The sequence below is a fragment of the Sciurus carolinensis genome, chromosome 4 (assembly GCF_902686445.1).
Source record: "Sciurus carolinensis chromosome 4, mSciCar1.2, whole genome shotgun sequence".
Taxonomy (NCBI): Eukaryota; Metazoa; Chordata; class Mammalia; order Rodentia; family Sciuridae; genus Sciurus; species Sciurus carolinensis.
The window spans coordinates 23,845,692-23,868,493 of record NC_062216.1 but is presented as its reverse complement, the minus strand read 5'-3'; the positions used below and the strand labels follow the sequence as shown (position 1 = coordinate 23,868,493).

The 22,802-nt window shown below is 40.9% G+C and overlaps 1 protein-coding gene across 2 annotated transcripts in view; it reads left to right on the top strand.

Annotated features, from left to right (window-relative positions):
- Sh3rf1 (SH3 domain containing ring finger 1) overlaps positions 1 to 22,802 on the top strand; it is a 161,744-nt gene that overhangs the window by 120,861 nt on the left and 18,081 nt on the right. For both annotated transcript variants that reach the window (XM_047549303.1, XM_047549304.1), the window contains exons 5-10: positions 3,749 to 4,051; positions 7,867 to 7,977; positions 14,799 to 14,983; positions 16,781 to 16,951; positions 19,393 to 19,652; positions 21,148 to 21,509. In XM_047549303.1, coding sequence (XP_047405259.1) covers positions 3,749 to 4,051; positions 7,867 to 7,977; positions 14,799 to 14,983; positions 16,781 to 16,951; positions 19,393 to 19,652; positions 21,148 to 21,509 — 1,392 coding nt within the window. The remainder of the gene's footprint in view (positions 1 to 3,748; positions 4,052 to 7,866; positions 7,978 to 14,798; positions 14,984 to 16,780; positions 16,952 to 19,392; positions 19,653 to 21,147; positions 21,510 to 22,802) is intronic.

Here is a 22,802-nt window from a genome sequence, read left to right as displayed (position 1 = left end):
TTTCTTAAAATGCCTTGTTATTAATATTATTTGATCAGTATTTTCTTCCATGTTTACTTAAATTTCTGATAATTCCCAATGACAAATCTTTATAGATTTTCAGCTTTTCCTCAAAAAGGGACAAGAATTTTAAGATCAATAAATCCCTAGTCCCTTCAGCTTCAGTAAACCGAATTTTACCTTGTGTCAACCTAAGTCTTGTCCAAGTTCCTCATCAAATGCTTAGAAGTAGGTATTTTAGGGTACAAATTTATTTTGTGGGTGATGAGTCCACTTTAAACTTTAAAGGTTGTGGTTAGATAAATGTCACAGAAAGCTCACACGACTGAGCTCAAACAAACATTCATAAATGAATTTTGTCAAAAATCCCTTTTAAAGCTGTGAGATCCTTGCTTTCCTGTTGTTACCAAAGGCCAGGTTACACTTACCAACAAAAGCCTTTTCACCTTCCATTTGAGGCCTGAGGCCTCCACCTAGTGATCTTCACTTTATGATTTTCTCTGGACCTTACAAAATGAAGCAAGGAGCAGTGTTATTCAGAGTAACTTTTGCTGCTTCAGAAGAAATCAAAAGTAATTTTAAAGCATGATGACATCTTGCTAACTAATATGACTGACCCTGTGTAAAAATGAAATGCAGAAAAAATACACTAGGCTATTTAAGGGAATAGAAATAAAATAGGAACATAAACTGTGTTTAAAGTGAGATTATGCATTATACATTTGGAGAGCTAAAAGAGACCTAAAAATCATTGGCTTCAACATCATGCTCATTTTATTGATGAGGAGGCTGTACTCAGTAGAGGTAAATGGTCCATGTTAAGGTGGCAAAGTTAGTTAATGGCTGTACTAGCCCTAGAATTGTGGTCTTCTTCTCTCCGTTTGCTGATTCTTCCATCCCAGGCTGTAACTTCTTGTAGATGCATGCTTCTGCATGTGACTTTATTTTTCTAAACATGGCCAGCCTTATGCCACTGGACCCACTCCTGGATATGTACTTGATATATCGACATGTGTGCTTATGTCCACTAAAAGGCATGTACTAGATTTTCATGGCTGTATTGGTTCTTAATATCCAGTCTATTGGAAGGAAGGAAAAGGAGGAGAAAAGAAGGACGAAAACCCAAACTTCAATCAGCAGTTGAATGGATAATCATAGTTCATTCACATGTTGGACTATATTACACAGCCATTGAAGAAAACTACTGATTCATGGAACAATATGGATGAATCTCCAAAAGCATATTGCTGAGCAAATGTAGCTAGACCTAAGAAATTATGGAAAACACTTGTGTTATTTTTATATGTGTTTATAAGCTCCTTAAGGGCAGAGACTATTTCTCTGATCTCCAGCATCTAGCCTGTTATCCAACATATAATAGATGCTCAATGTGTTCTTATTTTAATGGAGAGGATATGGTATAGAAAGAGAAACAAAGGAAGCACCCAGTATTTTTATGAGAAAAATAGTAAGAAATACAGGGAACAATGATTTAATTTTCAGATAGTTATATCAGAGGATAGCCTATGGAAATATTAACACAATATTAATTGTAAGTGATGGTTGACTGAGTTTGGTAGTATTTCAAAACAAGCACAGCTAATAGAGTTGTTGGTTTGACCCCAGATTAATCTAAACACCATACCAAGTAGATGCAGTAGTCTCATCTAGGCGTATTTTTGGCCTGGATGAGGAGGAAGTGTTCTCACACTCCCTCAAGAGTGTCAAGTCGATTAGTCAGATTCTGGCATACTGATCAAGCTTCAGCCTTGGAGGGCTCGTGCCTTGCCGGGAGATGGCATCAAAATATAAGGAGGCTTCTCTGTCTCCTTTTCCTCCAGCACTGCTGGGTGCTCTGGACTTTCATTTAATAGAAATGATGAACTTGGGATGGGGATAGGAAGTAGCTCAGCAGCCTAGTTTGCTTCCTGTTTGCTCCAGACCCTACCCCGCCTCAGCCCACTAAAGTTCATGAGAGCTCTTCTGTGAGCTTGGAGCTTCCCCCACTATAATAACAAAACATTACCTTCCTTTGGGTATTTGATTCTCTTGGAGACCACCTAGAAGGTGGGAAAGCTTGATCAAGGTGGGATTTATAAATTCTGGATTTCCTGACCTAACATCTTTTTATTGCTGTAGTCTGGCCACCCTTTTATAGCATTCATTCCTTCATCACTAAACACATACCACAAGAATCTTCAGGATCCTCTGTCTCCTGCCATTGGTACTTCACGCATTGATAAGGTGTTATTCTAACACTGCTGCCTATTATCCTTGAAAGTTTATCCCATGGAAACACTCTTTGAAGAGAAAGAAGAGATGTTCTTGTTTGAAAAAGATTTATCCTTCCAATTATGGATCAGACAGGCCACCTGAATTCCAGTCCCCAGGGAGCCATAGGAACAAATTGTGAGTCAATTTGCAATCTTCCTTAGAAGCACCTGGGCTGTTGAGCTGCAATTAACAGCTTCCTGAGGAGCCTGGGTGTGCTTAAGCAAGTTTATTTGGTTAAATATTGACTAGCAGGATTTCCCTTCTAGTAGGGCATCTTACTTATCTGAAGACATGGTCTGAAGAATTGAGGTGGGTAGGAAGAAACATTGGACGATGCTATTTCATATAAAGGCATTTTGAAGTGCTGAGTGTGTAAATCTGAGATGGGAAAATTTCTGTTGTCCTTAATGTAACCTACGTTACCTTTAAACAGTTTATTATTTTTTATCTCAGATTTTTTTTTATAAGAGGTTAAGCAGTGTGCCCAGTGTTTTTCCATTACTGTAATATCTAGGTAAGTCACATGCAGCTTGTTATCATTAAAGCTTTCCGGAAATGTTTTATTTTGCCTCAGGGAAAACAAAAAGCTAATGTTCTTTCCTTTCTTGTTGATCTTATCAGCCCAGTACATATGTTTTGACCCCTCACACTCTTGAGTTTTACACTGGGATTTTTCAAATAGACTAAGTTAGCTTGGCTTGCCAACAGGACTCAAATTTCATGTCTTACTCTATTATGATTTAAAATTTGAGCAGATGTGAAGATAACTGATAAAATGACATGACAAAAATATATCCAGAATTTCTACCAACATTTTTGTGAGGTTCCCCCAAGATACTTAGAGGCAAGCATGTGCATTAATACTGAACGGTTTCATTCTTTGTCATTTTGCTTGTTTTTGCTAACCCCTACAGTTGCTCTTTCAATGTTCATTTGTGCTCTGAGCAAATGTCCAGTCATTACTGAGTAGCAGAGTGTTCAGTCAAATTCCTGAATAACCTTTTGGTTGTTTTCTAAACTTCATCAGCAAACTGAAATACATCTTCATTTGTTTCTGGCAAATGTTAAAATGAGACATTCTGAACATTCTTTTTTTTTTTTTTTTTAGTTGTTGATGACCTTTATTTATTTATTTGCATGTGGGGCTGAGAATCAAACCCAGCGTCTCACACATGCTGGGCAAGCGCTTTACCACTGAGCTAACAACCCCAGTGCCTGAAAATTCAAGGAAAAAAAATTGTTTTTACCTTTTCAAGTCTTGCCTTGGAATTATTCTTGATTTAATATCTACCTGTGACAGAAATACAAGGAAATTCCAGTGTCAAGAGGAAAGACGTCTCGTGGGGACAAATTATAACTTGTATGTGCTCACCGTAAAGGGGTGGCTTGTTAGCACACACCATGTTGAAAATGAATCTCAGTGAGACTTTGAGAGTTGTCTGACCTCATGTTGGCTTGTCGGTTCCTTTTGTAGTTTAACTCGGCTGCTAAGCAGCTGATAGAATGGGATAAGCCTCCCATGCCAGGAGTCGATGCTGGAGAATGTACCTCGGCAGCAACCCAGAGCAGCACCGCCCCAAAGCACTCCGACACCAAGAAGAACACCAAAAAGCGGCACTCCTTCACCTCCCTCACCATGGCAAACAAGTCCTCCCAGGCGTCCCAGAACCGCCACTCCATGGAGATCAGCCCTCCTGTCCTCATCAGCTCCAGCAACCCCACCGCGGCCGCGAGGATCAGCGAACTGTCTGGGCTTTCCTGCAGTGCCCCTTCTCAGGTAAATCCTCAGGGAGGAGGAAAAGAGCTTGGGCCACCAAAGGATCCGCTTGCAGGCCTGTTTGTTCACTAGCTGGGAAATCCAGCTTACTTCAGACTTCTGGAGTAATAGCTTTCCTGGAACATGAAACCTTTCTTTATTTTATAGGTGGAAAAATGGAGAATGGAAAATTAACGTGAGTGTGTCAACCCAGAACCACTGAGTCTTCTTCAAAGGAAAACTCAGCACTTACAAGATGGGTCCAATAATACCAGTTTCACTAAACAGCCACTCAGTTTTCCAAAACCTTCTCACAGTGCTACTTTGGAAGATATTGTCAGCCTAAATTTTATCTCTCCTCAAATTTAAGATATTCTTGTTGAAACATTTGCAGCTCCTTACGTCTGTGTTAACTTACCTGGATATTTAGACTTTCCAGTCAGAGTTGTAGAGAAAGAAGAGAAAGGATGGAAAGAAACGTTTAATTTAAATTAGAAACAAACTTTGTAGGGGTTTTGGGGTTTTTTTTCCCCCCATCTCCTGGGGATGGAACCTAGGGCCTCACACATGCTACACATGCTCTCTGCACCACAGAGCTATATCCATAATCCTCTTAAAATTTTATTCGGAGACAGGGTCTCTCCAAGTTGCTCAGGCTGACCTTGAAATTGCAGTCCTCCTACCTCAGCCTTCTGAGTAGCTGGGGTTACAGGTGTGCACCCTGAGTAAAGGTGACTTTGCATTTTTTTAAAGCTCATTATTCATCAAGACTTGACAGTCTTAAAAATTAACTGTACAGCTAGATGTGGTGGCACATGCCTGTAATCCCAGCTGCTCAGGAATCTGAGGTAGGAGGATTGCAAGTGTGAGGCAAGCCTCAGCTAAGTTAGTGAAACCATGTCTCAAAATAGAAAAGGACTGGAGATGTAGCTCAGTGGTAGAGTGCTTCTGGCTACAATCTCCGGTATGAGGGGGAGGGAGGAGGAAGTTACACATTATTCTTGAGTTAATAAAAACACAATTGATTACAAACTTTCATTCATTCATTTGGCAAGTGCTTATTGGTACCTTATTATTGTACCCTTCTAGTTAAGGTATATGTCAAGATACATAAGACAGAAGACTTCCCTACCTTAGGCCTTCATTCTGGATTATAAAATGAGCCTGACTGTGCACCTGCCCCCTCACAGAACTACCAGCATTATCCAATTAGATGACGGTTATATTTCCTTCAACCTAAAGGTCAAAGAACCTCCTGCCATATGCAAGAGAAATTGCTTTCTAGTCGTGGGTCATTTTTTAAGACTCATGCAGATTTTACATTTTACTCTACAATATAGCTTTGGGTTTTTTTTTTTTTTAAATATAAAAATAAAAGTAATTTCCCCTTAAAGAAAAGAAAGAAATTTATAGTAGTCCTGGTCCTCAAGAAGTTTGATATTGGATCACAAAGTAAACATTTACAGCATAATTTTTGGTCTTCCTTGCCAGTTTTATTGAAAATCCTTTCCCCTTATCATTTATTTAACACTGCTTCTGTAGGTTCATACTGTGTGTTGGGAGTTACATACATTCACCTCTTGAATGGGAGTGTGCTGTTTTGACTTTTTTTAAAGTGAAAGGCCACACGACTTTCAATCTTTTTAAGGAAAAGTTAGACACACACACACACACACACACACACACACACACACACTGAAACATGAGTGCAATGAAGGAAGTGGTCTTTTTTGTTCTTGGATAACATCCCATAGGGCAGACATTTAGTGAGCACCCAGTCAATATTTGAATGAATGAATCAGTTGAAGAATGGGCGGAGGAGGGAACCATGTTATTTTACATGCAGCTAATCCTCCCCATGTGAAAAATACACACGGACTGCAGGTCAGAGTGCCAAGTGAGGTGAATCTTGAAAGATTCAAAGCAGAAGGTTTTTTAATAAGTTCTGCAGGAGGAGACAGTCAAGACGGCCATTCACTATTAGAAAGTTGACCCTGCATTTCCATCTTATGTTCCAGCAACATTTGCCCAGTGAGGTTTTCTTGACATGAAAGACAAGCTTCTGCTACGAATGGTGACAACAGTGACTGAGAAGAGCCTTTGGGGGAGTAGAAAAAAGTTAAAGAAAGATAAATTGAGACTTTCCCTCTTCTGCAGAGAGCTCAGCAGCCAGGTGTGAGCAGGTCTGCCCCTGCCACACCAAAGCTGGGAGTAAGGACTGTAAAAGCAGAGCTGGCTTTTTGTTTGGGCTTGAGCAGCTTCGGAAACAAGGCTCTTTCTGTGCTCCATTAAAACACTTTCCCCTTCAGCCACCCGGCCTCTCCTCCCATACTGCAGTTCTGTTTTCAGTGGTAGCGAGTTGCCTCAGGGAGAAGTTATTTCTAGAAGAGGATGGGAAGTGTTTGAAGTGCTTCCCGGTTTCTCCCGCCCAGGTTTACAGAAAACACCACTTATCTTGGGCACTGTGTACATTGGAAGGAACCACAGTCCACAATAAAGCATTGAGTATGTGTAGCATATGTGACATGCTCCCTCCTAACCATGGAGATCGTGGGGAACGTCCCCGGGAGGCTCTAAAACAGGGCTGAACTTTTCCTCTGCCCAGCAAAGAGCCCGTGTGCAGGTTTCATTGCTGAATCTGCCTTTAGGTGTCAGCCTGATTTGTCTTCCTTTTCTTTACTCAGGCCCACCTTTACCTTCAGTTTTCTTTTCCTCTTATATATTTCTGAAGTGCATCCTCAGAACTTCTTATTTTTTACTTTGAGACAGGATCTCACTATGTTGCTGAGGGCCTTGCTGAGTTGCTGAGGCTGGCCTTGAACTTGCCATCCTCCTGCGTCACTTGGATTGCAGGTGTGCACCACTGTTCCTGGCTGGGATTACATTTTTATTATATACCAAGCTTTCCCTCGCCTCCCCCTCTCACCCCAGTATGGTCAGGGTGGAACCCAGGGCCTTGTGCATTCTAGGCAAGTGCTCTACTACTGAGCTCCACCCCCAACACTGAAAGCCTAGCATTTTTGATGTATCATCGTTTCTTTGGAGAAACAAGGTTCCAGTAAACTACATCACTTCCGTACATGGTGGAGGAAAAACCAGTCTATTTCTTCAGGAACCCTCCCGCTCCCCTATTTCTACAGCATCACCCAGCATCAGTGCATTCTGAGTTGGACCTGCTGTACAACATGAGTGAAATTGATCAAGTAATTGAACACAGGCAACGAAATGACCCGAATAACTCAATTTCTTTCTAGTAGATTAATCTTGGGCCGTATCCTAGATAAGACACCTTTGAAAACAACTAATTTGGCTTGACGTTGTTCCTTTAAAGGTTTTATAAATAATTGCCTGCTGTAGGCATGTCTAGGCAGCTGGATTTTAATTATGCATCCCAACTGACTCGAAGTCACAAAAAATGATCTTGAAGATAGCAAAATATTTAAGAATGTTGCCTAGATCTAACATATTGATATCAGCCACAACTCACCTTAGCAGGATCTTCCACGAAATCGTCAGAAGGTTAGTGGAGCACCGGATATCTGACCATCTGACAGGGCAGTGTGACTTATGGTAGCATGCAAAATGAGGCAGTGTGTTGTGAAAACCAGGCAGTTTCAGCTCTGCATGTACAGTGTTGTAGTGTTCAGGACGTGTCACATGCCTCTGCAGTGTCTACTCAAATGCCTGGTATAAATAGGTAATTGGTCAGTTTGGGTTGAATATACTGAAAGGAGTTTTGCCTTCCCAAAACAGCAGAAGGTACAGATTTTTAAAAATATAACCTCCTTCTTTTTAATAACTTGTTTTATTTTTTTATTTTTATTTTTTTTGGGCAGGTTCATATAAGTACCACCGGGTTAATTGTGACCCCACCCCCAAGCAGCCCAGTGACAACTGGCCCCTCATTCACTTTCCCATCGGATGTCCCCTACCCAACTGCCCTTGGAGTGAGTATAGCTTCTCTGTCTTTATTTTTCTTGTATGTATTTTGTCATGTTGGTCTGGTACATTCCACCTCCTGTCACCTGCAGTTTATACCGATACTTGATGGATCCCTATCTTTCATCTAATCTTTAGCTAATCTTTAAAAAAAAGAAATTAGACAGTCTCTTGCTGGCAACCTGAACATTGTTTTAACAATGAGTATCATGGGCCTGAAGCTATTAGAGGAACTCTGAAAAATACATTTAATTTTATTACAGTTCAACCTGGTTTCCTGAAGGCTTAACCTTTATTTCCCTAGAGTTTCTAGATCCTGCTTATTTCTTTTAAAGACACATTTATAGAAACACCGAGGAGATGGATCCCAAAGGCTACATGGATGGCTTTGAGTCACACGATAAACTGATACCAACTCTGAATTTAGGATTCCTCCTTTAGTTTCTCATCTAGTGTATAGCTATGGTTACCAAACATACTGACTGTCATGGAAGGCTCCCTTAGATTATGTTGATTTTCCTTCTGAAAACATACCATCCCACAGGTAGAATAATTGCTAATTGCTTAAAAACCTCTGAATGGGAGAAATTAAGAGGGAAAATTAGAATAGCCAATGGAGATAGATACAGAGAAGAGGAACACTGGAGAGAAAACGCCAAGAGAAGAAACAAGCAAATGCCAAGACCTCAGGCAGTAGAGAAAATCAATAGTCCCTGCTTCCAAAGATTGTAGGCAGTCGATTGCAAGGAACTGGCAATGGTGAGACATCTCTTGTCCAGGCACATACCTTGGCTTGTACATGCAGACTATTTGTTCCATCACTGAGTTGAATAAAGACAAAAATGTTGGATTGCCACAATTCTGGACCGCGGCATCACCCTGTCCCACCCCACACCTGTAATTTGTTGTGATGCTCTTAGAGAAGCAGGATGTCCTGAAGATGGAGACACGAACCTGGGTGAAACGTACCTGGGGTGCAGTCCCCCTTAACCCCTTATGACCGTGGGAAAGTGACTCAGCCTCTGTATACCTCAGTGTCCCTATTCATAAATTGGGATGGATGGTGTGTATGTCACAGAACTAGATCACAGAGTGGAATGGCTATTACTGATCTAGTCCTCCTTGCCAGGTGGGTCTGCGACATGCGCCACTGGTTTACCCTAAGAATGCCTTGGAGGGCCTGGCTCACTTCGTTATGGTTTCCTCTGCAGTCTGCAGTGGGGAGGGTTCCCAGCAGCTGGTTTGTCTTTAGGGTGCGGATTTTATATATGTTGTAAAGATTCTACTTTTCTCTGCGAGACAGCTTAGAGCCAAATTTGTAACCCTGTCCAGAAAGGCTCTCACAACATATTAGTTGAAATGTTGACTCCATCTGGTTTTATTGCCTTCAGTTTATATTTGCTTCATTTTTCTTATCTAATATTTATTTTTTCAATACATTTTATAAAGATACATTTTATAAAGAATTAAAGTGATTTTGACACAAGGTAGGTACAAATAAATACAGTTACTACCTAATTTACACAGACTTTCGAAAACTTTATAGAATTAAATATATTCTTACATTTTAATGGAGTTCATAATGTGCAATTAGAAGTTAAAGTTTGCCATTTTTATTTTTTTTTAATGTTCCCTGGATGGTTACAGCTTCCTTGATGGTGTAATTGTTTGGTGAAGGAGATCGTGCCTTGATTCATCTGGGGAGAAGATGAATTTCGGTTAACATTTATTAAATGTGGTTTCCATGAGAATCTATTAGCCCCGGATGTTTGACTAGAGCCAAATTTCATAAGCATCCTGCCCTCTAATCTCCAGGGGAGACTCTCCCCATCCTTTCCCACCCCCAGTGCACACACATAACTAGTTGGTATTTCCATTTCCAGATGACCACCTTGCCTGGAAAATTCTAACATGATTTCTTAAGGTGAAGTAAAAAAAAAAAAAAAAAAAGACTGACTTTTTCATCTTAGAAAAATTAATTAATGGAAAAGACCTAAGGCTGACTGAGTTTCAGCCCTTGTGAGCTGAAAATTTTACAATATGGTAAATGACCAGTTCCTTTCAGCTGGGGGTTTAGTCTAGGGCAAATCAATGGGACAGGTCACAAGAGAGCAAGAATATATAAAAATTAATTTATATTCAACCATATTATCCTAGGATTATATAAGAAAGCTTGCATGTTAAGCAAGAGAAAGATTTATTAAACAGTATGTTTAGTGTGCCAATACCATTTAATGAAAAACTAATTATAAACAGACTTGTCTGTCATCCCTGGAGATGTCTCGATCTCAAAGTCCCTGGTAGGTCGGCAGAAATGTTTCAGATTTAATATGTTATGTTTAAGTGGAAAAAATCTCAACAGCGTATGCCCTCTGCATCTTACATTAATTGTGGCAAGTGTTCTATTTAAAAATTGAAATAATTTCTGAAGACTTTTGAGTACTATCACAGCAATAGTATGCAACTCAGTAGAAAAGAAACCAGACTTCTTATGGTGTAGATTTATAGCTAATAAATGCTACTACTAGAATAGGAAATGAAGATTATTTCTAGTACTTTTTCATAAATGGAGACTTTTTAATATTTTATGCAGAATGAAGTTATGAGCATATGTCCCATACATTTCACATGTAACAGTTAAAGTGTTAAATATCTAACATTATAAGCAACACTGGCATTACAACTACCTCATTGAGACATCAAGCCATTAAGAGTCGTGGGTTTTTTGGCTAATTTTGTGGATGAGGAGGGTGGAGATCTTAGCCTTATATCTTCTGTGCACTGGCAGAACATTTAGAACAAGTGATTAACAATCCCTGATCCTCTGTGCCAGATGAGAGCTGTGTTAGAGGCACAGCGAGTGTTCCAGTTCATGAAGCGCTCAAGGAGGATCTCTTACCTTCTGGCTGCAAAGCCAAGTGCCAGCAATACAGAGAAGTGTGAGACAGTCTCTTACTTTACAAGTGTCATGAATCATGACAATAGCTTCCATTCAGTGAGCTTCTGCTGTTCTTCCCGGTATGAATGGCAACTTACGTAAACCCTTTCTAATTACTTTTTAAAATTTTGAGGGGTTATGTACACCACAGGATATACCCTGACATAATCACAAATCATGGAACACAACCCACTCCAATTCAGTCCCCAGCACCTGCCCCGCACTCCACTCCCTCTTTAATCCATTTATAGTTTACGTTTTAAATTAATGTCAATTAGTGTCCTGTAGGTAGACCTGATATCAGGACCTTCTCTACCACATCCATGCATACACATAGGAAAATTTAGTTAGGTTCATTCCACTGTTCATCCCTTCCTCCTCCTTCTCCTCCTCCTCCTCAATCCTCTTCATCTGCTCTCCTGATCTTTCCTCTAATTTGATGGAATTCCCTCTCACTTTTTTCCCCCTTTCTCTCTTTTTTTTTTTCTCCCCTTGCCTGCCCCCCATTTTGGATTAACTTCCACATATCAGAAAACATTTAACCTTTGACTTTTGGGGACTGGCTTATTTCACTTAGTATGATAGTCTCCAGTTCCATCCATCTCATTATTAACTCTGTCTTGCAGATTGGTATATTAAGGCATAGGGACCTTCCATAATTTACACAATTCATTGGGTGGAAATCTCTCTTCTTTCTTGTAGATTAAATGTGGACCAGTAAATTATAGTTTGTGCATACAGATGGCAATGCTGCTGAAATTGGCAACACTGTTACCTTGAAGGAAGGAAGCATCTTGATGTAGTAGCTTGAACCATTCCCTCATCAACCTCTGATGTGTGTCTGAGTTTAGTACCCAGAAGGTCAGAGATGTTGATGTGTAGTGTTGAAAAGTGAGTTGACTGGAAATTAGACATTTAAAGAGAAATGATGATGAGATTGAGAATGTTAAATGGTACTTGCCCAAGAGACCCATTTTCTACCTTAGGAAGTTTGTGAAGGAGATACATACATAAAAAGACAGTTGGAAAGGAAATGATCCTTTTATTGTCAGTTGAGCTTGTGCCTGAAACTCCAACACAAAGCACTTTACTGGCCTGCAGCCCTTGGCCCAGGCTCGATACCTACTGGATGTTTCCCCTTATCCTTGGCCAAATCCAGATCTAACCACTTTCTGGGCTGGTTGCATGAAAGGGCAAGAGACAGAGAGTGTGCCAGAAAGAAAAAGCTTCACACCCACGTACTTGAACTTTTCACTTACAACGTCAACTAGAAAATGAGGCCTGTCAGTATCTTGGAATGCTGCCCTCAGAGAGAAGATACCCCTTCCCTGGCCGCTCGTTCTATCAAACAGGGAAGTCAGGGACTGGCCTGAGGCTGGACCAGGGTTGGAATTTGTTTTCTTTTCTGGCTGCAAAACCCATGTTGCTTCTATAAAGCAAAACTATCCCTTTCAAAAATTGGGGTGTGAGGGGAACAGACCCTGGAAATGGCAAAAGATGGCTATTTCACATTAGAAGGCCACTCCAAACAAAATGTGACCTGTGTTCCTAGCAGATCCATAGATGATGGGTTTTGTTTTGTTTTATCTGTTTGTTCATTTGTTTGTTTTTGGTGGGGGAGAGTGCATCTTGGCCTCTGGTGCTTGGGCTGGACCAGACTGTGAGATAATAGGCAGGTCTCCAAGTCCGCTCCTGGTGAATGAAAGGCTCTGGTTTGCTCTGTAGAAATTTCAAGTCTTGCAGGATAGCAAACTGCCTGAAGCACAATACACAGTGGATTACCTTTTGAACTTCCACATCACCAGAATATTTCAGCTTAGGTTGTTTATAAAGCAACCCACAGAACTTCCTTGTGTGTCCCAGCCCTGGGCTCGGCCGAGCCCTATCATTTTACCAACCACACAGGGCCAAGCAGCATCTAGGAATCTGATTTTAATCAGGCTTTCTCTCTTGGTCGTATGCACCCTTACTCAGTATTGGGGGGGGGGGGAATCCATCCAATTTTATTAAGAACATCTATACTTGACTATGCTTCAACCACAGAAAGACAGAACTGTTTTTTCTCTTAGGCAAAACCTCCAGGGTCCTTCAGAATATCCTCTTTTATGCCATATCTCAGTGCCTCACTCATTCTTTGCAAGTGTAATGTACATGAAGCATTTGCTTATTGTATTTTGTAATGAAAAGATATGACTTTTCTTTACATGTGGTTAAAATCTAGACTTATTTTTATATAAGGTCCATAGATTTGTTTTGCCTTTTTTTTTTCCTTAAGGCCTATTTAGTGTAGCCTCTTTCTATAAAGTTAAGATACAACAGATAAATTTAATTTCCTTGTTGAACACATGCCATTTGTCTTCCGCCTTTCCACAGCCATGCTGTTTTGAGACTGGGTTTGGAAATCAGGGTTTTTTTTTCACAGTTTCTCCCTGTATGTATGTATAGTGCAGATTTGTTATCTCACCCTCGAAGCCACTGATACATTACTATCTTTGAGTCACTCAGCTCCTATTTGCTGAGTATTTTACCAGGATTATCTTTATTTTGCTCTAGTTGGTCTTGCAGGAGGCCAAAGAGATGAATGCTTGACCATCCTCTCCTATTTAAATGTTTGGACATTCCAAGTCCCAGTACGTGCAAATTCCCGAACTATAATAAGTCTTAATGCAGCCATGTTTTGTGTAGAATTTTGTGTGAATTTTTCATGGCGTTCTAACTTTATAAACTAACCTCTTCCCCTGTCCAGCTTAACATTGCAGCATGGGAAAAATCCTTACCAAAAGTCATGCTTGCAAAAAATTAAATATGAGAAACAGTGGCAGAATGTGTCTAGAAATTTGACATTTTTTTCCCTACTCTTTTATGTTTCTGGAAGCATGTACATTAATAGATGAAGCGCATGTTGATGAGGTTCAAATTTTTATTCCAAAAAAAAAATAGAAATAAAATGGCTTATGAGCTATGTTTAGAAGTCACTGAATGTTTCACATTAATATGCTGATACGTAGAAGCCGTTTATGCTATGTAGGTACATCTGTTAGTCTCCTTTTTTCTATTTGGTTTCAATTTTTATGATTAGTGACTTCAAAGTTTTGGGGAGGGTGAGGTAAGTATTCAGGCAATCATTGTGTGCCTATTTTCCCAGGAGTTTCAATATGCAGACCCTAGAGAATCATCTGGGGTTTATAGATCAGCAAGTAACAATTGCTCCATTGATTTTCAAAAGACATGGAGTCCTGTAGGCAGAACCACATTAGGCTGTGCCCATAAAGAAACCAGCAGCTTTTCACTAGTGTACTTGTTAAAGATTACCAGCCTTGATAGTCCTAAATTTCAAAAGCTGGCAGAGTTAAGAAAAGAATAAGCAAAAGTAGCAACAAAAGCCCAGTGACTGTGGCACAGCTATTGTTTGGGCTTTTTGGAGACCAAGCATCAAAAGAAAATTTCTTTCAAAGGAGTGATTCAAGATATAATGCAGCTAAATTGTCTTGTGTTGTGTTTTAAGTTTCAGGTTACAGAAACAATCACAAATTAATTCCTAGCAAGCAGCATGACTTAGCTGCCCCCTCAACAGGCATTTGAATTCTTATCTCAGTTTGAACTTAAAAGTGCTATTAATCTTAAAATTACATGGCATCATTTCTTTCTCCCCCCGCCCCCTTTTCCTCCTCCCAAGGGTGATTACTTACCTGTTAGGTGAAAAAAACTGCTGTGGCTTTAAGGTGAATTTTTAAAGAGGGACTCTCAGAGCAGGCAGCCTGCTGGTTCCGCTCTGTGTGGGTTCCATTCAGATCTCACGCTGTAGGTTTCTGATGCCTTTTCCCTCCCACCTTCCATAGCAGATCTTAATAAATATTTTGTTGCCCCCTCCTTTTCTTTCTTCCATACCAGACTATGAATCCCCCACTTCCACCACCCCCTCTGCTGGCTGCCACTGTCCTCGCCTCCACACCGCCAGGCGCTACTGCTGCTGTTGCTGCTGCTGCTGCCGCTGCTGCTGCCGGAATGGGACCCAGGCCTGTAGCAGGAGCCACTGACCAGATTGCACATTTACGGCCTCAGACTCGCCCCAGCGTGTAAGTGAGGGTGTCATTTATTACTGCTTAAGCGTTCATTTAAAACTCAGCCCAAACAGCAGAGGTGGAAACACACCTTTCTGATATGAGCTGCTGACAGGCTTATGGCCCACCACGTGGTTTGTGTTCTGCAGACCTCTACCCGGTCACGCATATAATTAGGAAACTGCTGAAACAGAGTGAGCCTAACGCAGCAGCGTGCCTTGCTGCAGAACGGCTTTTCACAGTTGAGGGAAACCTGCCCTTTGCTTCTTTTTAATAGCGAATGTGTGGGGAACTGCCCTTTTTTTGTACAACTCCTGTTTGAGTTTTTGGTCTTCATTTTCATTCCTTGCAGTAGTACATTAAGGAACAGGAAGGTTTTCCACACAAATCAGATCTAGGTGGATGCTAACACAATAAGGGGGCGGGGGAAGGAAGAATAGAAGTTTATTGGATTCGACAATGGAATAGGAGACCGTAGGATAAACTGGACATACCATTCCTATGTTCTCATATGAATGCACAACCAGTGTAACTCCACATCACATACAACCACAAAAGTGGGACGTTATACTCCATGTATGTATAATATGTCAAAATACATTCTACTGTCATGTATAACTATCAAGAACAAATAAAAAATATATTAAAAAAAATCAGATCTAGGTGGGGTATGCATATAAAAAACTATACATCCCCAGCAATAATTATCCAGAAAAGCTAATTATTCTGTACAGTGTTTATTAGCAGCAGAATGCAATAAGATTTTTGTAAATCCTGAATATGTGGATTTATACATGAACCAGTTTAGAGCCCCAGTCCAGACTGTAGGTTGGTTTCCAGGTATTGATAGGCATAGTCCCTTTACATTGTAAGGTTGTTTTGTACTCGCTAGGACCTAGACTTTCTTTTCCTCTTTTTCAAATTCGGTCTCCTTCCTGACTGAGCATATACGAGCAGGCGCAGCCCAAGCCTCTGGGTTGAGCTTGTGTCTAGAAGGCAGCATATTGTGCTTCTCAGTGGGATTTTATACCATATGTCCTCATTTGAGGCGACTTCTCAAGTCTATCAAGTGCCATTTGAAGTGCCCAATTTTCCCAGTGGGAACCTAATCCATAGCAGCAAGTTAGGCACTCTTAGAAACAGCATTAATTCTTTTACACCTCGCAAATACCATTTGGTGGGATACTGTCTTCCACACTGGGAGGAGAAACTCTTGGTAAGGAAGGCCTCTGCCTCCATTTAGAATGGAGGAACTTTAGGTTACTTAGAGGGAAATGAGAGGGAGGAGGGGGGTATGAAAAATGGTGGACTGAGACAGACATCATGACCCTATGTATATGTGTGATCACATGAATGGTATGAATCTACATCGTGCACAACCACAGAAAGGAAATGATGTACCTCATTTGTGTACAAGGAATCAAAATGCAGTCTGTAAAAATAAAAAAATGAAAAAAGAGTAAAAGCATTGGAGAATGAATAAATAACAAGCTGCAAACTAAAAAAAAAAAAAAAATTGGAATTAAATTATTGTTTTTGTTGAGGGTCAAGCTGATCTATCGTCACATCCTTTACTGCCCATGACTTTTTGCTGCAGGTAAAGGAACAAACATGCTAAAAAATAAATAAGTAAAATAAGATGTAGACAGCAAAGCCTCTTTCAACAGAGACTTACTAATGCTACTTATAGATTAAAAGTTTATACTTTCAGTAACATTTGTACAGTATTCAAGATTTTGTAACAAACAAGAGTTTTGAGCGTCTTGGGGTATGTCTGTTAGCCTGAGATCAAAAGTTTTCTTCCCATTCTAGGTATGTGGCTATCTACCCATACACTCCCCGGAAAGAGGATGAACTAGAACTGAGGAAAGGGGAGATGTTTTTAGTGTTTGAGCGTTGCCAGGATGGCTGGTTCAAAGGGACATCAATGCATACCAGCAAGATTGGGGTTTTCCCTGGCAATTACGTGGCACCCGTCACAAGGTATGGTTTTGAATCAATGGTTTACTAAGTTCTAAACAGAGCAGCTTTGTTCTTTCCCAGGGTTTCCAGCCTGTTCAGATTCCTTCTCACATTATAATTGCCTGTTACATAGCCAAAGTTGTAAAAATTCATATCTTTATCTACTAAAACCCCTTTTAATGTTAAGATCTTAGCTTACTTTTAACATGGATATGTGTGAAATTATAGGTTTCTACCAATAAATATATTGGGTTGGAAGTTATTTTCTTTAATTTATGTGTTAGAAGACTCTACCATTTTCCCTGTTTTTCTACTAGAAAATAAAAGGCGTAGTGTTTAAAATAAGAACTATATCATTAATACTTTCATGTTTATATAATGCTTACTATATACCAGGCATGCCGATTTCTAAACCCATTACGTTTATCAACTCGTAGTCCTTAAACAATTCATCGATGTAGTTACTATTATTATCCCCCACTTAATAGGTGAGGAAATTGAGGCATAAAGAGATCAAATAACTTGTCTGAAATGACAGTGTCGAAGGACTCCAGCCCACACAGTATGGATCTGTATCCATTCATTAACTTGACAATTACCTCCAAATTCTGACAATTTCTATATTATAGTCAGAAGTAAAAATGTCTTAAATATGGCATTGATCCATTTTAAATAAGGGCAGTTTTGCTCCCCAGGGGACATTTGGCAATAACTGAACATAGTTTTCATAAGACTTTTGAGCATTTCATCACAACTGAAGGTGTGGGGTGCTGTTGGCATCTAGTAGGTAGAGCCCAGGGATGCTATTACATCCTGCAAGTGTGCACGACAGCCCCTGCCTCCACACACCTAGGAATAATCTGATCCAAGATCATAAAATCCTGTTACAGAATGATAGACACTTTATATATATGAAATTTTTCTTTATTTTATTTAAAGATAATTTACCTTCTGGTCGCTGAGGAAACTATTCCCAGGAATGAAAGGAAATGACCAGTAATGAAATCAACATGGAAGAAGCCCCAGGTTTTGACCACTGGACTTTTAATAACAGTCTAGGTTTAACTATGTTAAATCATTGTTCAAATGTCCTGATTTTAAACAAATGGCTTAATGAACTGACATGTTTGTCAGCTGTTGGCCTTGATTTATACATTGGCCAGCAGCCTAATCAAATGAAAATCACTATTGTTGCAGATGGTGACAGAATGTTAGCTTTAATTTGACTTGCAAATTTTTAATCAATACAGACCTTCTATATATGTTAAAATCGACATTCAGAATCCAGCCCATCCAGAAAATGGCAGATTAAAAATCTCTCTGGTGCAAAAAAGTAATAGTAATAAATAAGGGAACTATAACAAACAATAGTAAATAAATGAAGTTGGTCAAGCTGAGATTCAAAAACGGATTATTATAAGTCTCTCTTTAACTCTGGAGCAATTCTTGTTTACAGTAAGTGCTTTCTGAGTCGTTATGATAAATAATAAGTATGTTTGGGCTATTAAAATACCCTACCCACTAAAGAATTGCTCTATACAGAATTGTCATTGTCTAAATGACTTTAGAATATGAGAAAAAAATACATTATACAAAATCACCTTGTACCTAGTATAATTAAGTTCATAGTAAATAAATTTGTTTAGAGCTAGCCATTCCCCTATAACTGTGCAAATACTGAAGGAACAGAAAAATACCCTTTTATACTGGCCCTGCTTTCAAGGCACTTTCACTGAGTCATCAGCATTTAACATGGGGCTTATTTCTGAAAAAAGAAGACATAACATTTTATAATCAAAGGCCAAACTATAAACACTATGTGGAATACAAAAAACAGAACGAAGGAAGGAATCTGCATGAAACAGTGGAACCACAGGGTCTTAAACTTGGACCTCAGGCAAGACTTCTGGAAATGATGGGATTTGGGCTGGGTCTTGAAACATAAATGAGATTGAAATGGGTCAAGGGAAGCCAGAAAGGACATTCCCAGAGCGCATGCTTGTGTGTATGTACGTGTGTGTGTGTGTGTGTGTGTGTGTGTGTACACACAGGTACTTGAACAATGCATCTGAAGCAAGTAGAGCGAGGTCAGAAGCTGTGGAAAGGAGGCTATTGTAAGGGAACACACCTGGCTTGCCTGGTGGGTGAAAGCAGGAGAATCTAGGATGTTGGAAGTCAGTGAAGATGCTTGGCCACACTTGGAGCACTGAGCCCAGCAACTGTATGTTCTTAGGAGGGTATGACATGTGGTCTCTGGTGACTCAGAGCAATTTCAAGACCTTTCTTTGCCTTGGGGCCATCATTTCTTTGAGTTTGCTCTTCTTAAAACTTTGTAAAAATAACTCCATTCATTTTTTACAACGTTCTGTCTTCAAGGCCCTGAGTCATTTTTCTTGCCTTTAATTTTTCTGTCTCCCATTTCGCTGATGGATTAGGTTTTCTTTCTGTTTCTGTCTTGGCAGGGCGGTGACAAATGCTTCCCAAGCTAAAGTCCCTATGTCTACTGCGGGTCAGGCAAGCCGGGGGGTGACCATGGTCAGTCCTTCCACGGCAGGAGGGCCCGTCCAGAAGCTCCAGGGAAACGGTGTGGCCGGGACACCGAGCGTTGTCCCCACGGCTGTGGTGTCAGCAGCTCACATCCAGACAAGTCCTCAGACTAAGGTCCTATTGCACATGACTGGACAGATGACAGTCAACCAGGCCCGCAATGCAGTGAGGACAGGTAAGAGGAAAAGAAGATGGGGACACATCAGGGAAAGAATTTGCCTAATAGCAGATCATTTATGGCAAATGTTGAGAAAAGTAGGTATGACATTAAAATGAGGAGTAGGAGTAGAATAAGCCGGGAATGGTGGCACATGCCTGTAATCCCAGTGACTCAGGAGACTGAGGCAGGAGCATCCTAGGTTCAAGGTCAATCTCAATAACTTAGTGAGACCCTTCCTTGGGGCTGGGGTTGTGGCTTAGTGGTAGAGTGCTTCCCTAGCACATGTGAAGCACTGGGTTTGCTTCTCAGCACCACATAAAAATAAATATGTAAAATAAAGGTATTGCATCCATCTACAACTAAAAAAAAAAAATTAAAATTAAGAAAATAAAAGAGCCAAGGATATAGTTCAGTGGTAAAAGCCCCTGGGTTCAATCCCTAGTATACAACTCCCCCCACAAACACACACATAGACACACAGTGGAGTAGAAGTAGGTACAAATTAGTCAGTAGCACTTTATATCTGTTTATTTAGGCTAAGTCTGCTCTGTATGTTAATTGAAACCTGATTTACAGATCTAAAATCTGAAAGAAATTAAACTAATCCCAAGGATGTCAGTAGAGTAGTATAGAACCTGAAGTTACAATTTCTAGCCAGGTGCAACAGCCCATGCCTGTAACCCCAGCTACTTTGGAGACTGAGGCAGGAGGATCTCAACTTGGAAGCCAGCCAAGGCAACTTAGTAAAACCGTGTCTCAAAGAGAAAAAGAAAATATGACTAATGTAATCAAGATTGTATTGTCTCATATCTCACTGTTCCTAGCTGCATGACCACTGCGTGATTCTTTGCTGTCTTGTTGATTATTGTTGATGAACTTAGCTGTGAGTCTGTTTAAACCCAGTAGAATCTTGAATAGCTTTCTTGATTCTGTAGCATTGAAAACCTACCAAGAGTCTTGGGTAACAAAGGCGGGGTAAACTAAAGGCTTGTAAATTCTACCAGAAAAACAAAAAGAAGAAAAATGGTTAATAATGGTCCAGGCATGATGATGCGTGCCTGTCTATAATCCCAGCTACTCAAGAGGCTGTGGTAAGAGGATCGGAAGTTTAAGACCAGACTGAGCAACATAGCAAGACCCCCAACTCAAAAATTAAGAAAGGAGAAATGGTTAATAGAAAAAAGGACTTGAGGCTGATGTGGTTCCACACAGTAGAGAATCATCAAAAAACCTGCTGTGTGTGAAGGGTGTTCTCTTTAAGGAAAGGGTCTTGGGATTATAGTTGAATCTCTAGGTTCTCAACAGAATCCAGGGCTGACCTGGAAGGAAAATAGCGTCTAGGGATCCAGCCAAGATTTTAATTGCATTTAAACTACTATCTATCCATTCTGCATTGTAATAAGTAGCAGTAGCAACCTTTCATTATGTCTGATGCAGTGAAATGACTCGTGTTTCAGCAGGAGCATTTGGTAGAAGCTGACTTTTACTGTTTCCTCCTGTCGCCTACCAGTTGCAGCACATAACCAAGAACGCCCCACGGCCGCGGTGACGCCCATCCAGGTGCAGAATGCCGCCTGCCTCGGGCCTGCCTCGGTGGGCCTGCCCCACCATTCGTTGGCCTCCCCACAGCCTCTGCCTTCGATGGCAGGCTCTGCTGCCCACGCCGCTGCTGTTGGTATCAGTCGAGCCGGTGCCCCTCTGGCCTGTGCCCCGGCCGCCTCGCTGACCTCCCCCAGCATCACTGCTGCCTCTCTGGAAACCGAGCCCGGCGGCCGGACAGTGACCATTCTCCCTGGACTTCCCACGTCTCCGGACAGCGCGTCGTCGGCTTGTGGGAGCAGCTCAGCGAGCAAACCGGACAAGGACAGTAAAGTAAGAGCTCCCGCCTCTCTGCCTGTGCCAGTGCTGTGGTGTCTAGCTAAGGCAGATAGATGCTCCTTGCCTGCGTCCTTCGGGTGCTTACCACGGGCGAGTCACTGCGCCCAGGCCAGGAACGCAATGGGGAGGAAACCGGGCACCACCCTGTCCTGCGTTCAGACTCCCGCCAGTCACCAGGCCCTCTGTGGGCATTAGGGAAGCCACGGTGAATAAGACTCGGGCCTGCCGCCTCTCACAGAGTGGCCCCGTGGAGGAATCTTCTTTCCCCTCTGCTCACTCATTCTTGCATCATTTCACTATCCTCAATTTTTCCCATTCGCTTGTTCTTGCTTGTTCACTATTCCATTAAAAAAAAAAAAAAAAAATGAAGACACAAGGGGATTGAAACTTTTGATTAAAAGTATAACTTGTGGCTTTATTTAATCCACAGTACATCTGACATCATCAGCATGGTTCCTTAAGAGAAAGAAGGAAATAGAGGGAAAGAATGATTTTCTAAATTCATATACATTTTTCACATCTTTCACTTGGGGCTGAATATCAAAGAAAATACAAATAGAAAATTGTTCCAAGGACTGGCCTATGGATGGGTTTTGGGACAGGTGGTTGAAGGGAAGAGAAACTGATGGTGCTTAAATGTGAACAGGAGTGGCAGGATAACATCACATTTCTGCCTAAGGCTACTGCGGCCAGCACTGTTCTCATATCCTGGGAAGCTGTAGGGGAGTCATAAACTCTCAGCTCCTGGTTCAGTGGTCATGCAAGTTGCTTGATTTAAATGGGTAGGTGAGCCTGTAAACAGGAATTTATAAGGAAATAAACTTTACAGCTTACTAAAAAGCTAATATTTAACTTTTAACATGATTTTGAAAAAGATGGTGTCTGTTCAGTGTTTATAATCAACTACATTAAACTTGTAATCAAGCCGACACATTCAACTTTGTTAATATCTGTTAAAAGATTTATTTTTATGGTTTAGATTTTAAGGCATGGGCATGGTGTGTCCCAGGGCCCTGGTCACTCATGAGAAATGGCTCCCAGGACTCCCAGTATAGCATTCATCAAATCTCTGAAACTTAAAGTTTCCTATGGTTCAACAGAATAATGGCTCCCAGGGATGTCCACCGCTTAATCTCTGAAACCCGGGGATAGCTTTCCATGCTGGCAAAAAGCACTTGGCAAAAGTGCGTAAATTAAGAGTGCCTGTCTGGGTGGACCCAGTACAAGGATCTTCCTGAAAGGGAGGCAGCAGGGTTAGGGGAGAAGCAGAAGGGGAAGCAGAGGTAG